The 15,496-nt window shown below is 42.3% G+C and overlaps 1 protein-coding gene across 1 annotated transcript in view; it reads right to left on the bottom strand.

The window, feature by feature from the left end:
• LOC111567365 (vesicle-fusing ATPase-like) overlaps positions 1 to 15,496 on the bottom strand; it is a 41,139-nt gene continuing 25,643 nt past the window's right edge. The window contains exons 13-22 of the mRNA XM_023268438.3: positions 13,802 to 13,897; positions 12,515 to 12,671; positions 12,254 to 12,387; positions 11,695 to 11,761; positions 11,504 to 11,583; positions 9,035 to 9,169; positions 8,621 to 8,734; positions 3,677 to 3,732; positions 3,399 to 3,471; positions 1 to 1,049 (exon numbers count right to left, since the gene is read on the bottom strand). Of these exons, the coding sequence (XP_023124206.1) occupies positions 3,441 to 3,471; positions 3,677 to 3,732; positions 8,621 to 8,734; positions 9,035 to 9,169; positions 11,504 to 11,583; positions 11,695 to 11,761; positions 12,254 to 12,387; positions 12,515 to 12,671; positions 13,802 to 13,897 (870 nt within the window). The 3' untranslated portion in view covers positions 1 to 1,049; positions 3,399 to 3,440. The remainder of the gene's footprint in view (positions 1,050 to 3,398; positions 3,472 to 3,676; positions 3,733 to 8,620; positions 8,735 to 9,034; positions 9,170 to 11,503; positions 11,584 to 11,694; positions 11,762 to 12,253; positions 12,388 to 12,514; positions 12,672 to 13,801; positions 13,898 to 15,496) is intronic.

Raw genomic sequence — 15,496 nt, 5'->3', positions numbered from 1 at the left:
TTCACCAGCTTTGGTTCATATTTATTTCATTTCACGTACAGATATAAAAATGCTGCAAGCAACACAATTTCCAGTTTTAGCGTCGCCCCAAGGAAGAGATACCGACACCTGAAACAACATTTTTCCACTTGGTGTTACACTGGAAACCTGCAGCCAGTGAATTATTCTCCCTGTGGCTTCCACAGATGAGCTACTCGGCTGGCAAATGGTGCACAATCAACTCGGAGGGCGACTGCAAATATCTGAAAAGGTTCATCTCATTAGAAGCTGAAGAAAGTTTTGTAATTAGGAGGTGATTATGGGGAGGCGTAATTATAACAAATGTTATTCCAACAGGTGAGAAGAACGTGTTTTTTTTTCTTTTAGAGGTAGCAGAAGTGTTTTCATGTGTAGAAAATTAAGGTTTTTTTTGGACAAACTCACAGTATTTGAAGTAAATCAGGAATATCATAATGCATACTTTGCACATCGTGTACGGAGCCTTAAAGCAGCCTGAGTAACTTCCCTTTAAAATATCTGGTCGTTCATTTGATCATTAATTTTGCATACAGATTTTTTGTTGTTGTTAGTAATAGAATTAATTCATTCATACCATAAAAATGTGAGAAACAAGCACAATATAATAATAATACATTTGTAAGACATAGAGCCACCATGTCGTGGAATGATCACGTGTGCATACAGATAAGGCCTTTAGAAACAGTATTATATTTAGTGTTTGTGCATGCACGTCTACCCGCCATGGAAGGCTGTTTTTTCTTGATTTTTTTAAATGTGTACATCCATATAAAATCCCGATGGAGTGCTAGGGGCATCACAGAGAGTTTACAGCATTCAGGAAGTCCAATATACACAGATACCACAAACCCTGGGAGTTTCTCTTCATAGTGCTGAAGACGTGGCCTGGTTGGCGTCTGCATAAAGCTGCAGAGCAGAGAGAAGCGCTCAGAGCTTCAGGGATGGGAGGGAAAGGATGCAGAGAGAGATGGAAACTATCTCTCGCTTGCTTCCTCCTGCCAGCCTCTTTTCAGGCTTCCGTTCCTCAGCAACTGAGTGAAGAGAAGACAAATAAAAGTGAGAAGAGACAGGCAGGCAGAGGAGACATGCTGCCACAGGAGAGCACCTGTCTAGTCGACCTATTTATAGGAACGCTAACTATACCATGAGAGGCAACGTGCCTGCTGCAAGTTGGAAAGCTGTTGGAGGCGTTTGATGTTTTTTTATCACCCAGGGCAGGACGTCCTCGTGGGCTCCACTTCACCAAGCAGCATTAGCAAGTTAGCCGCATAACTTCATGAAACTTTACTGTCCGTTATGAACATGCATAGATAGAGGTATAAATACACACGGCAATAAATTTACTGTTGCACTTCATCATTGTGCCAACGTAGGAGATCCACACATTTATAGAATTTCTACATCTTTGTGGTTTTTGCAATAAAAACAGTAAAATAAAATGAGAATAAGAACAGCGTCATCATCGAGTTAGTAGGCTTCAATCAGTCCACCTTTAATTATGTGACAAAATACGTCATATTGGATGTACAGACCTACTGGTAAGGGATTCATTCTGTGGCTTCACTGTTAAATTACATTTGCCATTTTTAAGCAGTACGTGTGCACCGAAGGTTTAAAGGTTGGAGTCGTCCGTCTTCATGAAATATTAAAATGTGATTCAGATTCATTCTTTTTATTATTTTATACAACATAAGCAAGTATATCTCAGTGTATAATCACTTAAATATCAATTTAAATATCAGTTTAACAAGAATCAGTGCTGTCTCTCTTGAACCCAGTTCAGCAGGCAAACCCAAAAAATACCTAACACACTGACTATACATAGCCAGAAATACCCCAAATTGATATTAGACGAATAAAAAATATCTCTAGAAATACAGAAGGCACAATCTTGCCTGTAGAGTAAATACAAAGCAAAAGCAAACAGTCGGTTAGCTTAGCTTAGCTTAAGAAACAGCTTGGAAACACAATCCATCCACAAGGGCTCAAGCCCCCAAAGTGGAAGCCTCGTCTGAAGCAAAGTGGTCGTTCTGCGCATACTGGTCGATTAATTTTGAATTATATTGACACTTTTTCTGTGTAAAAGGGCTGCACAAACAAAATATAAATAGAAGAATGGTCTATTTTTACAGTTACAGTGAAGATTTCTGTTGTGAAAATGCACTTTCGTGCTGCTCTCATGCTGGTGAGGCCATTGGGTAGTGTTGAGGAAGTCGCTGTTTAAAAGGTCTGCATGCATCATGACTTCAGTGTAGGTATGGCATTCAGATGTTTTATGTTGTTTATGTAATACCAAAGTGTCAAAAACTGCTGGTAGCTCTACCTTTACATCTTCCATACAGACACAAGGCTGTTTGCTATGATGGACTTTTTCATCTGACACTTTAACAGCAATCATTTTGATTAAAGTAACAGAAGAAACATTAAAATAGTGGAATCTTAATTACAGAACACGGATAAAAAATATAAACGCAGCACGTAGTAAGTATTATTAAATTCTCCTTAACATACGGGAATAAGTATTGGTTGTTCCAACACACAGCATCTCGTCTACAGAGTGGACGCCATGAAACAACCAAATATATTGGAAATGCTGAAGGCCAGATGGAGAGTGGGGACAGACCAGAAATCACAAGTTAGGAATGAGTCGCACATCAAAGAGTTAATGAGGATGTCGATGCTGCTTTCTGAATGTTGTTTGACTCGGTGAAATTGGTGGATGTTTGAGAAAGGATAACATCATCAGACATCCTGAGCTGTCTGAAATGATTTCTTAGGGTGAGAAATGATGAAGCTGTGGACATTCAGGCTGCAGCTCTAAATGAGATGCAGAATCCATCATACCAGCAGGTCATTCCCGTCTTTCTTTCCTCTTCTGTGGCATCATTTCATTTGAATAAAGCTGCATTTTAAGGTAGACTTTTATAGTGACCTGAAGCATGGTGGTGGCAGCATCATGATGTGGGGATGCTTCTTGGCAGAAGGCCCTGAAAATCCTGTAAAGGTGGACTTGGACCCTGCATTTTAAGGTGGTCTAGAACGAAACCATTTGAATGTTGCGTTTATATTTTTGTTCTGCGTAAAACAACACAATTAAATGTGGGTTTTTCTTTAGATGAATGCCAACAACTTCCTGAAACGTCACTTTAATGCAGATTTGCTGCATATTTAGTTTGTTAGAGGTGAGGTTTTCAATGGTGAAGCTTCATAACACATCTTACATTCTTTATTATTCTGTGGTTTGACTTATTTTGGTGCAAAAATTTGCACTTGAAGGGTGTAAATGACTGAACTGAACTCATACTTCACAGTTAGCTCCCCTCACCCCTCGACACGAAGATGACGAGCAGAAAATTTAGACGTTTTTGCCATAGCCTTACCGTTGAAGGATGCCTCTATTTCACTACGTGGCTCCACTCTGTCTAGATTGCCACAAACTTATCAGAACCCAGCCTGCAGGAAACAGAAGGGAAAAGACAAAATGTGTATTATCAATCACACTCCCATGATGACCACTATGTAAACATTTTAGCGCTTCTGACTAGCTTTTTCCCCTTTTTCTCCGCTGGTAAAAGTGACAAATGTGAGCGCAGTGTGGAGTGTTCAGTGTCACCCAGGAGTCAGTTTTGGGAGCTAGAAACAGGAAAAGAATACTTACGCTCCTTCGTCCTTCAGTAGACTCAGGAACTTGCTAACTCTGTGGTCGGGATCCATCTAAAAACACAGACACATTACTTATTAGCGCGACAGTCACGCTTTCTTTTTAAATGGTGTCAACAGCGGCAGGTCCTGGAGTTCAGTTTGCAGGAGAAGGGGAGGAGAATAGGAAGTAAAATTAATGGCGACCTATGCAATAACTTACAGTGCGTCTGGAATGACCTGTAGCGACTAGAGTTTAGACACGAGAGCGGTCGGGGAGCGACGCTGGAATGAAAAAAGATGAGGCGAATGCAGCGAAGGTTGAGCGGCGCGGCTGCTCGCAGCATGTCTCGGCAAACACAGGTTCATACTTCTTCAGAACGGGGTGTGTTTGGGGGGGAAAACGAACGTGGCTGCATTTTTGCATACCACAGCAATTACACAGCCTCAACAACACAATGCAGACACACAGGAGGAGAAAGAAAACACGATTCTTAAGATGCTAACATTGGCTGTGAAAGCATCCCAACATCAAGCTGTTCAGTCGTAACCTGTTGTAGCCCGAGTATGAGGCACGATTTAACAAGGAATGCTTGTGTAGCTGAGACACAACAAAAAAATGAATCAATGCTGCAAAAAAAAACAACATACAGAGTGAGGTCAAGGTCCAAAAATCACTTATGCAACTTAATAGCATGTTTTATTTTCACTCGAAAGTCACACAGGACAACCCCGGTCATGTTATAAATGGAAAAATGGGGTTACAAACCCCTTTCACTCGAGTCACCACAATCACAGCATTCACTCGTTCGGCTTTGGTCGATCCGACGTGGAAATTTGTGCAACAGTTTAGACAGATCTGACCCAGAAGGGAGGTGAAGTGTCCTCAAACAAGCCTGTTAAATAATCCCAGCTACCTCATTTTCCTATTCAGACAGAAACAAGAAAGTGTGGAAAAACTGTAGTGGTGCAATCAAAAGCAATGCATTTCAGTTCTTATTAAAGTACCAAAGTATTAGCTTCAGAATATAGTTAGAAATTAAAAGTGAAGTGGCATTATTTCACATTATTGTATACAAAATTATAATTATTGATGTATTAACGTGTTCATCACTTTCATGTCAAAGGTCAAAGTTAGTCCAAGAAGCATTCCCACGTCATGATGCTGCCACCACCATGCTTCACGTCATGATGTTGTCACCACCATGCTTCACATCATGATGCTGCCACCACCATGCTTTACGTCATGATACTGCCACCACCATGCTTCACATCATGATGCTGCCACCACCATGCTTCACATCATGATGCTGCCACCACCATGCTTCACATCATGATGCTGCCACCACCATGCTTTACGTCATGATGCTGCCACCACCATGCTTCACATCATGATGCTGCCACCACCATGCTTTACGTCATGATGCTGCCACCACTGTGCTTCACATCATGATGCTGCCACCACCATGCTTTACGTCATGATACTGCCACCACCATGCTTCACATCATGATGCTGCCACCACCATGCTTTACGTCATGATACTGCCACCACCATGCTTCACATCATGATGCTGCCACCACCATGCTTTACGTCATGATGCTGCCACCACTGTGCTTCACATCATGATGCTGCCACCACCATGCTGCACATCATGATGCTGCCACCACCATGCTTCACATCATGATGCTGCCACCACTGTGCTTCACATCATGATGCTGCCACCACCGTGCTTTACGTCATGATACTGCCACCACCATGCTTCACATCATGATGCTGCCACCACCATGCTTCACATCATGATGCTGCCACCACCGTGCTTCACATCATGATGCTGCCACCACCATGCTTCACATCATGATGCTGCCACCACCATGCTGCACATCATGATGCTGCCACCACCATGCTTCACATCATGATGCTGCCACCACCATGCTTCACATCATGATGCTGCCACCACCATGCTTCATGTCATGATGCTACCACCACCATGCTTCACATCATGATGCTGCCACCACTGTGCTTCACATCATGATGCTGCCACCACCATGCTTCACGTCATGTTGCTGCCACCACATCATGATGCTGCCACCACATCATGATGCCGCCACCACCGTGCTTTACATCATGATGCCGCCACCACCGTGCTTCACATCATGATGCTGCCACCACCATGCTTCACATCATGATGCTGCCACCACCGTGCTTCACATCATGATGCTGGCACCACCGTGCTTCACATCATGATGCTGCCACCACCATGCTTCATGTCATGATGCTACCACCACCATGCTTCACATCATGATGCTGCCACCACTGTGCTGCACATCATGATGCTGCCACCACCATGCTTCATGTCATGATGCCACCACCACCACCATGCTTCACGTCATGTTGCTGCCACCACATCATGATGCTGCCACCACCGTGCTTTACATCATGATGCCGCCACCACCGTGCTTCACATCATGATGCTGCCACCACCATGCTTCACATCATGATGCTGCCACCACCATGCTTCACATCATGATGCTGCCACCACCATGCTTCACATCATGATGCTGCCACCACCATGCTTCACAGTAGGGATGGTGTGTTTGTGATGATGTGCAGTGTTTGGTCTCCAATACACATAGTCTAGTATGATGGCCAAAAAGATAAATTTTGACTTTTATTATTTTTGAGGTAACGCAATTTAATGAGGTTAATGAGTAGCTGCATATTGTTTTTTGATGTGTATATTGTTTAATTAGCTAAACTGTTGTGGTTAGAGCTAAACAATGTACAACAAAACATTTTTTCATGCAAAAGAAAACCATTATTTATTTGGCAGCACATCAAAACTGATAAAAATACAAGCCTCTGGTCTACATCCCTAAACTTTCCAAGAACATCACATTTCAGGGAGAGATCTATGATTTACCTCCACTTTTTTGCAGAATCAATGAAGATGATTATCTTCGTGTTTTGACAGGATCAATGCCCTTGTAGGCTCTCCAAGTAAATCATCTTGGGTACAGAGCGAACCAGTTCCAACAGTGACTCGCAGAAATATGCACAGAAACACAATTTCACGGCCAAGCCACAAAATGAAGGTGTGAAGACATTACACCTACCGTTCTTATCTACATAAATACAATCGCTGTGCTGCAATGAAGCCAAGAATCTGCTATAATTTGGTGGTGTATGTTTTCATTTTTGCTTCCAGGCTGTAACGTACGTCTGCCCCCAGCGCTGGCCCCGATCAAGACTCTTCTTTATTGATTTTGCTCTAAATTGTCGGTACACCAAACCATGAAGTGTGTAAGAGTGTTCTTATGAGCAGCGTTCCTCTGGCTCAGAACACATGAATGTAAGCTGGAAAGCCAGGCAGAAACATGGTTTCATAAATATCAGTGTACTGGATCTCAACCGTTTAGAGGACGGCTTGTGAACTAGAAGATGTACTGGATCCCTCCGCTCAACAAATCATCGGCAAAGCCACGCAGTTTTTCATTCCAGCTCGTGGATGACAGTTTTTTGTGCCTGACAGACAGATTCTGTTGACTGCTGAGAATACCGGCCAGATGTTGAGGAAGAGGAGGGACAGGCAGCTCAAGCTCAGACCACACTAATAAAAAAAAAAAAGATATAATGCAGCGCCTGAGCCAATTTGAAATTTGTGTTTTGAATAAAAATTGGGAGGTGATGAGTGAGGTTGAAAGACAAGGCTTCCTCGCGCATCACAACATTTCGATAACTAAGTCTACATGACCTTTCAGTTATCTAAAGACACCCGTAGACACGGAGCAGCAAAAGCTTTATGTTTAACACAAGGACATAGCCAATAAAAATGCGTTTTTATTTTGGATGTTACAGAAAAAAACATGACTCGAAGTCCATGCTAGTAGCTCTGGAAGGCTGTATATCTGACGGGACTTAACTCTGAACTCCAAGCAGTTTCCTGTAACTGTGAGCTCATTTTTTGCTGCAATATAAAGTCCTGCACCTCGATGGAAACACAACAACCATGGCAAGGAGAGAGAAGTCAGTATGACACAGTTATAACACCACTAACCAAAAGAAATAGTGGCTCTAGATACTATACACGTTTTACTGTTTATATTTTAACCTCTACAAACTCTTTGTTTTTCCAGTCTGAAGAACAACTCTTAAAAGATGTTTCACCATACTGAATGTATCTTCCAGCAACTTGCTCCTCTGTATACCATTTTTGAGACATGCTACATTTATTGTATTTTTCAAATATGTTGCATATTGCTCCCGAGCTCTCTAATTTATTTCCACACTGGCCTCCTCTCTGCTCTGTGAAAACGCTGCCTGTCACAGTTGACAGCAGCTAAGTCACTTCTGGTTTCTTAAGCCACATGTCCACTAGATGCGATTTTCCCGCACGTCAACGCGCTGCATCTGAAAATCGCACGGATGGCGGGCGGTCATTAGCGGACCACAACATTGTCACGTGACAGCGCTCGAGCAACAGCGGACCACCATGTGGTCACGTGACAGCGCTTTCAGCTTGATGGGCCGGCAGACCAGTCGGATAAACACAGCGGCTCGGCTACAAACTTTCTCTTTTATTTCAAAAACCCTTCAAAAGTATGTCTGAAAGCATTTGAGGTGAGAAATAAGCTGTGCAGTAGCTGAATCTGTCCTCCTTTTAGGTCAGGCTAGTTTAGATGTTTGAGGAATCTCCGCACGCCGCATCTAATTTGCATAAAGTAGAAGTCAAGTCTACTTCATGCAAATGAGCTCCGGGTAAACACACCAGATCACAGCTGGAAACGCACCGCACCTGGATCAGCATGCAACATGCGGTGTGTTTGTCTTGAATCACAGGTCTGGACAAAATTCATTACAATTCATTGAAAAGTTGTTAAGATATTTCAGTCTGGATCAAGGTTTTGGACTGAACAACAGACTAAAAAACTCAAAATAAATGCAAAAGCTATATCTCTTTCTCACCTGCACAGCCATCTCAATCAGCATGAGCAGCTTTTTAATACCGATCCACAAGCTTTGGCCCTTCACAGCTTGAGCTATTTTGGACCGTTCATTCTCCTGGAAGCTGCCCAGCAGCTGTGGTGAACACAGGGAGGAAGAAGATCCATCAGAATTTAATTAAAACAGACAAATTCATTCATTGCAATTAGTGACTTCACAATACATTACATATAGGGTCTTAATAAGGACATTTTTAACCTTTTCACTGACAAAATAAATGCTATCTCAAATCTTTTTAAGATGTACTGACTGGATTTGGAGGAGTGTATGTCTAAAGGTTTGTGTGAGAGGCTGGATAAACTGTCTTTAACTGTTTTGGGTTTAAAAGTGCTGCTGCATGCATTCAGTGTTTGCACATGTGTGTGGGTTCGTTACCTCCAGCGCCTCGACCAGCTGCTCTCCCCGCGAGATGTTGGGAATGTGGATGGTGGTGCTGAAGGCATCTAACATCTCCATTTCCTGGAGGACGTCTTTACGGCTTGTGGTGCCGATGATCAGCAACTTACGACCCTGAGAGGGAGGCAGACACGACGTCATTTAATTTGGTCGTTCAACCGTTTAACCGTCCGTTCATATCCTCTAGCTGCTCTCCTCCTCATAGTCAGAGGGAAAGCTAAGAGACGGACAATCTCCACATCTTCATCCATCTATTATTTATGAACAAATAAGAAAACGCGCAACAAGGGAAGAAAGACACTGCAGACTTCAATTAAAGCTCCTTTCAGACATGCACTCCTTTCATTTCAGCACCAATAAAACTTCAAAACCATCAAAGAGAATCTCAAAGGACACACAAATCACCTTTCTCTCTCCCTTTGCTCTAGAATTTTACATCTATTACAAAACATAAATATCCATAAAAATAAAACTCAGAGCCAGTAACAGGTCAGATTAATGTTAAGTTGTTTGTAGGAGTCTTTCCTCTGAGTTTATTACATAACTGCAGCATTAGGATCCACACAAACATCGCCAAAGAGAGTTTTGCACGCATTTACGCACACAGAACAGCAGCTTCATTAAACTCCTAAAATTCTGAATTATCCCCACCTTGACACAGGATCAATCAGGATCTAACAGCAGGTCAGATATTGAACTTTTCTCCACCTCAGACAGGTGTCACAACTTATCATCTGCAGTTAAATCAGCCGTCCTCAGGTGGAGTTCTGACTTCTGAATAAAGGCAAGAAAGCTCCTTATGCAGGCTTATATCATGTTGTCACTTGAGGTTATTTTCTGATTGACTGGTTTGTAGATATGGGTCAGAGCAGCTGTCATATTGTTCATATTATGAGAATTCTTATGCAGGTTGGTTCCTTCTTGGCACTAGTAGACGTGTCTCACTGTCATCTCTGATAACGTTTTGGATTTAAGATTAAGACTGGCATTGTGCAGAGGCTTTAAGTCGAAACTAGAGCATAAAGACTAGAAAATAACAATAAAGAGGAGGAGAAAAGACAAAAGTACAGAAAACAGCAGAAGAAAACACCTGTCACCTCTGCATCACTGACTCCTGAGTAAAGGCAAAACACCTTACAGTAGTCAGTAATACATCATCATTCCATGTTTTCATGTTGGTGTGTAGATGCTGGTTGGTCCCTATCAGCCACTACTGGACATGTCTTATACGATCTTTGACGATGTTTTGCATTAAAGATTTCTCTCATAACTGTGTGGCTGAAGGCCGACATTGTGCGGAGGCTAAAAGTTGCAACAAGAGCATGAAGACTCGAAAAAAACAGAAGAAAGGAGAAGGAAAGACAAAATAAAAGTACAGGAAACAGCAGAAAAAAACACTCCTGCGACTCTGTCACCTCTGTACTGCTGACTTCTAAATGATGGCAAAAAACCCCACCTCATCGTAGCTTATATTGCAGCATAACTGCATGCTTTCACTTCAGGTAAAGCTCCCTGTTGGTTGGTTTGTAGATGTGGGTCACAGCAGCTGTCATACTGCAAGAGTTCGGATGCAGGTTGGTCCCTATCAGCCACTACTGGACATGTCTTATACGATCTTTGACAACGTTTTGCATTAAAGATTTCTCTCATAACTGTGTGGTTGAAGGCCGACATTGTGCGGAGGCTTTAAGTTGCAACTGGAGCATAAAGACTAGAAAATAACAACAAAGAGGAGGAGAAAAGACAAAAGAAAAGAACAGCGGAGAAGACAAACATGAGCGGAGAAGAAAAAGAAGAGAGGCAAAAGAAATGTAGCTCCACTAAGCCGACGAGTTGGAGGAGGACCAGCAGAAGAAGACGAAGGAGGAGAGGCAGAGGAGTGGTGAGTAGACAGGGGGATTATGGCTGCTGGCTGCCCCCCCATGGCGTGGGGGGTTGTGATGCTGCATGCAGATGAGGTGCCACACAGGCGGCAGTGCTGCCAGGTCCTGGCTCTCTCACAGAGCCCATTCTCCTCCGTGTCCCCCTGGCCTCCCCCGGCCCCAGGCACCCCGCTGGGCCCAGCGCTTTACAACCCCAGAGGAGCACTGCAGCCAGGCATTCAACACCAGGCCCCGCGCCACTTCTCATGCACATGCAGCCATATAGTGGGCTATACCCTCATTCACAAACCCATCAACAACAGACAAACTACAACCAAAGAAACTATGAGAAATGGGTCTCTACCACCACCATTCAGCTCGGAGCACAACAGGCCTGGACCAAAACACTCGCTAATAACCATACACTCACACACAGGCCTTCACACATGCCAGTTGCAGCCGAGGACCTCCAACAATTCCTCGCAGGACCTTGCGTTGGCATCCGTAAGATCTGCTGCCCTCTTTCTGCCACCTCAGGACTAGCAACACTCCGGTGAGTTACAGATAAAAATCAGGTTTTTGTTACCTTTGGAGGCGGTTTCTTCAGCAGCACCAGCAAAGCTTGAAGCACCAGGTTGGAAAAACGAGGCCCGATTGGAACATAATCTGAAGAGACACGGGATTTTCTTTATTATCTCATCTATTTAAGCAGAAAAAAAACTTAAGCATGCAATTAATTTCACACAAAATGCTATAAAGAGACAGCTGAGGTCTTACCCAACAAGCGTTCAATGTCATCCACAACCACACAGCTCAACTGGGATTTGTAGGCATCTTCAAATATCTATCTCAAGGAAATGAAAGGTTAAAGCCACATCTGCATCCAAAAATGTAAATACTTAGGTTCAGAATCAGAAAGCACTGAACATACCACTCAAAAGTTTGGGGTCACTTAAAAATGCCCCAGACTATTCCATGTTTTCCATGAAAGCTCCCACTTTTATCCATGTGCTAACATAACTGCACAAGGGTTTTCTAATCATCAATGAGCCTTTCAACACCATTAGCTAACACAATGTAGCATTAGAACACAGGAGTGATGGTTGCTGGAAATGTTCCTCTGTACCCCTATGGAGATATTCCATTAAAAATCAGCCGTTTCCAGCTACAATAGTCATTTACCACATTAACAATGTCTACACTGGATTTATCATTCATTTAATGTTATCTTGATAGAAAAAAATCTGCTTTTCTATCAAAAATAAGGACATTTCAAAGTGACCCCAAACTTTTGAACGGTAGTGTAGGTTTCAAAACTTGTAAAATAGAGCGTTACCTTTTTGATGGCTTGGCATTTGGCGATCTCGGAGTGTCCGATCATCTTGTCGGGGGAGCAGATCTTGATAAAGGGGAACTGGGAATCTTCAGAAATCTTTGCTGCCAGCGCTGTTTTCCCACTGTTAGGAGGACCTGAGGGAATGATAAATCACAACACCGAATACTGTCTTTATTTGAGTGTCTTTAGAGCATTTAAAGTGCGTTTATCTGTCGTATTCAGACGGTCTGGTGCATTATTCGTATACGAGGTAAGTCGTACCTTCCAGCAGCACAGACACCAGCGGTGTTCGGTCGCTGTTCTTTGTCTGCTGAACCAGCAGCTCTCCGTCCTCCAGGACCGCTGACACAGGGTCACCCCACCGGATTATACCGTTCATGATGTAGCTGGCGTAGTCCTCCTGGTTGGTTCCAAACGCCTGGAGCAGAGGAAAAGGGACAGAGAAATATAGGCAATGACATTTTGCAGCTTTATTTAAATATGTAAGGTCAAGTGAGAAGGAAAATTGAATGTGATGTTTGTCTGTTTGCTGTACTCTTGCACCACCTATAATCTGAGACACAATCCCCGTTAGTGTCTGAGTCATTCACACAACGTATCGAATAGATTCAATGTGAGGAGTGGTGTCTGAGCAGCTTAAATGTGCAACTTTTAAAGATTATGAATGCAAAATAAGACCTAATTCAGATTTAAATTTGAATCAGCCTAAAAACTTATTTTGTCCAAGACTTATGGTCTTTACGACTACTGTGAGTAAAGCCCAGAGCATCCTCACTTTTACCACTGATCAAAATGCTGTCTAGAGGTCATTTTCTGGAGTTGCAGTCGTTAACATTTCTAATGCAGAGCAGGACTAGAATTTGTTGACAGTCCCGATGTAAATACAGAACAGTATTGTGTGATTGCAGCTGTTTGTTCATATGTCAATATTCTAAATAGAGTTGGTTTGGGACAGTGTGATGGTGGGAAAAGGTGGAAACCAACTGTTCATTTGAGCTTCAGGTTATTGAAACACTTCAGGTTAATGAAGGCTGTAGTCTACTTTTTTCAGAGAAACTTATTGAGCAAATTTACACAGATATGAAAGTAAAAACAGGAATAAAAGGGAGAAAAAAGCACAGAAACTTACAGGTTTGATGTCATTATTCAGCAAATCCATAAAACGGTAAATTCTTGATGGCAGATTCTATCTGGAAACCTCTAGTAAGTTCTTTGGAGGCTTTTTTGTGGACACACTACAGCATTATTTATTCAAGGTTGTTTTTATTTTTAAATACTATCTGGCAATCTTATATAAGTTCCTTAGAGGTTACTTTATGTACATAATGTAGGATTATTTGTTTAAGGTTGTTAATTGTATGTTGATTGTTTTGGTTTAGGACAGTGGGAGAGCAAAGGTGGGGTTCTGTTATTAATTTGAACTTCAAGTAATCTGTAGTTCAAAAGCTGTGAATGTGACTGTAATTCATTATATTTTATTTATCTCTGCAGAACATATTATGGAAGTCAAAACAGAAACAAGAGGGAGAAAGAAGCGCAGCAACTTACGGGTTTGATGTCGTTGTTCAGCGAGGCCATGAAGTCCAGCCTGCTGACCTGCAGCCTCTCGGCCGTCTCGATGTTCACCTCCACCGTGTTGCTGGCCTGCAACAACAACAAACAACAACAAAACAGCTCGGAGACGAATAATGAGCAGCTGTGGATGAACTCTTTGCCCCCGGTCAGTGAAATCCATTCTGCACATTTAGACTCTCCAACGTGTCGGGAGACAATGCGCTCTCTCAGAGCAGAAAGGTCAGACGTGGAGAAGGCGGGAGGGAAGAATAAGTGCTCAGAGGAGTGAAGAGGAACGTCACGGCCATCAGACATGTGTACCACCCTTGTCCGTGTCATTTATCATCACCCTCCAATAAGCTGCCGCTCGGTGTGTCCGAGTGTGTGCCGGGGCAGAGCACTTAACAGACGAGAACTTCACCTTATCTGTGGGTCCTGCTGAGCTGTGCACAATTGAGCCAACGCACCTGATAAAACACTTAACTGAGGGCAAACACACACATCTACACACCTGGATTCTGTACCAAACCTTCCTCACCTGGGTGGCTGTTAGCTGGCACTATCCAGCTGTGTGCGATGCCCACCAGGTGTGTGGCCCACGACTTAAACCCAGGAACATGTGGCAAACTATTAAAGCTTTTAGAATTACCACACAGATTGCAGATACTAGAAGATGCTTTTTCTGAATTATTAGCCCTTTTCCAACATTGGATGTACAACACTGCGGCTTCATTAGTCTGTTCAAGTTCTTTCTTTCAAACATACGTCACTTTTACGTCAATATTCTGGACATAGAGACAGAGAAACCCATGATATGATATTTGTTAAACATGTAAGCATTACATCAAATGACATATAAAAACATAATAATGCAGTAATAAATGGAAAAAAAATCTAAACTAAAAGCAATTTATCAACCAAATGACTAATAACCGAGATTATTTATGATCTCAGAAACATTGAAAACTCAGTAACTACTATTTTACAGACACTAAAGTAAAAATATCCCAACACTTTATGTGACAAATGATTTACCTGCAGCTAATAAACTGTTAATCTTGATCCATCTTGTCTCCGTGTTTGGGATAATTTATAATCTTACGTAACTAATGGAGCTACTGCTGGAAATGTTCAGACAAATCCTGCTGCAGTTTAATAAACTCAGAGGAAAGACGAACAAAAAACTGGAAGCAACAAACTAATCTTCAGCTCCTCCATATATTACTGGTGAAACTTATTAATCTGACCTGTTCGCTCTTCAATGCAGTAAACTTTTATTATTTTTACACACATTTCAGTTCGTATTAGATGTGAAATTGCGGGGCAAAGAGAATAAGAAAGATGTTTTGTGACTTTTGGTGGCAAACTGTGTTTTTGATGCTCTGTGTTTGTGATGTTTTTGGACCAATATTGCTGCTGAAACGTTGAAAAAGTCTACTCAAATCACTTCAAATAACTTCAAGTACGATTCCTGAGTGTGTCTATCCTTTAATGTGATTGCAGTTTAGACTTTTGCTGTGTTGAAAGTGGCACAGAAGTAAAATTACCAACACAACTTGTACAAAAATACTAAACCGGGAGCTCATGTTTGGCTGCTGTAAGTCAGCATGGAGCAAAAGAGTCAATTAACTGATTCAATTCTTTTATTTATCAAGCATAAATGCACCGTTTCTCACTGTTTTATGACTG

Source organism: Amphiprion ocellaris, chromosome 18 (genome assembly GCF_022539595.1).
Source record: "Amphiprion ocellaris isolate individual 3 ecotype Okinawa chromosome 18, ASM2253959v1, whole genome shotgun sequence".
Lineage (NCBI taxonomy): Eukaryota > Metazoa > Chordata > Actinopteri > Pomacentridae > Amphiprion > Amphiprion ocellaris.
Note: the sequence above shows the minus strand (reverse complement) of the source record. Positions and strands in the feature narration are given on the sequence as shown.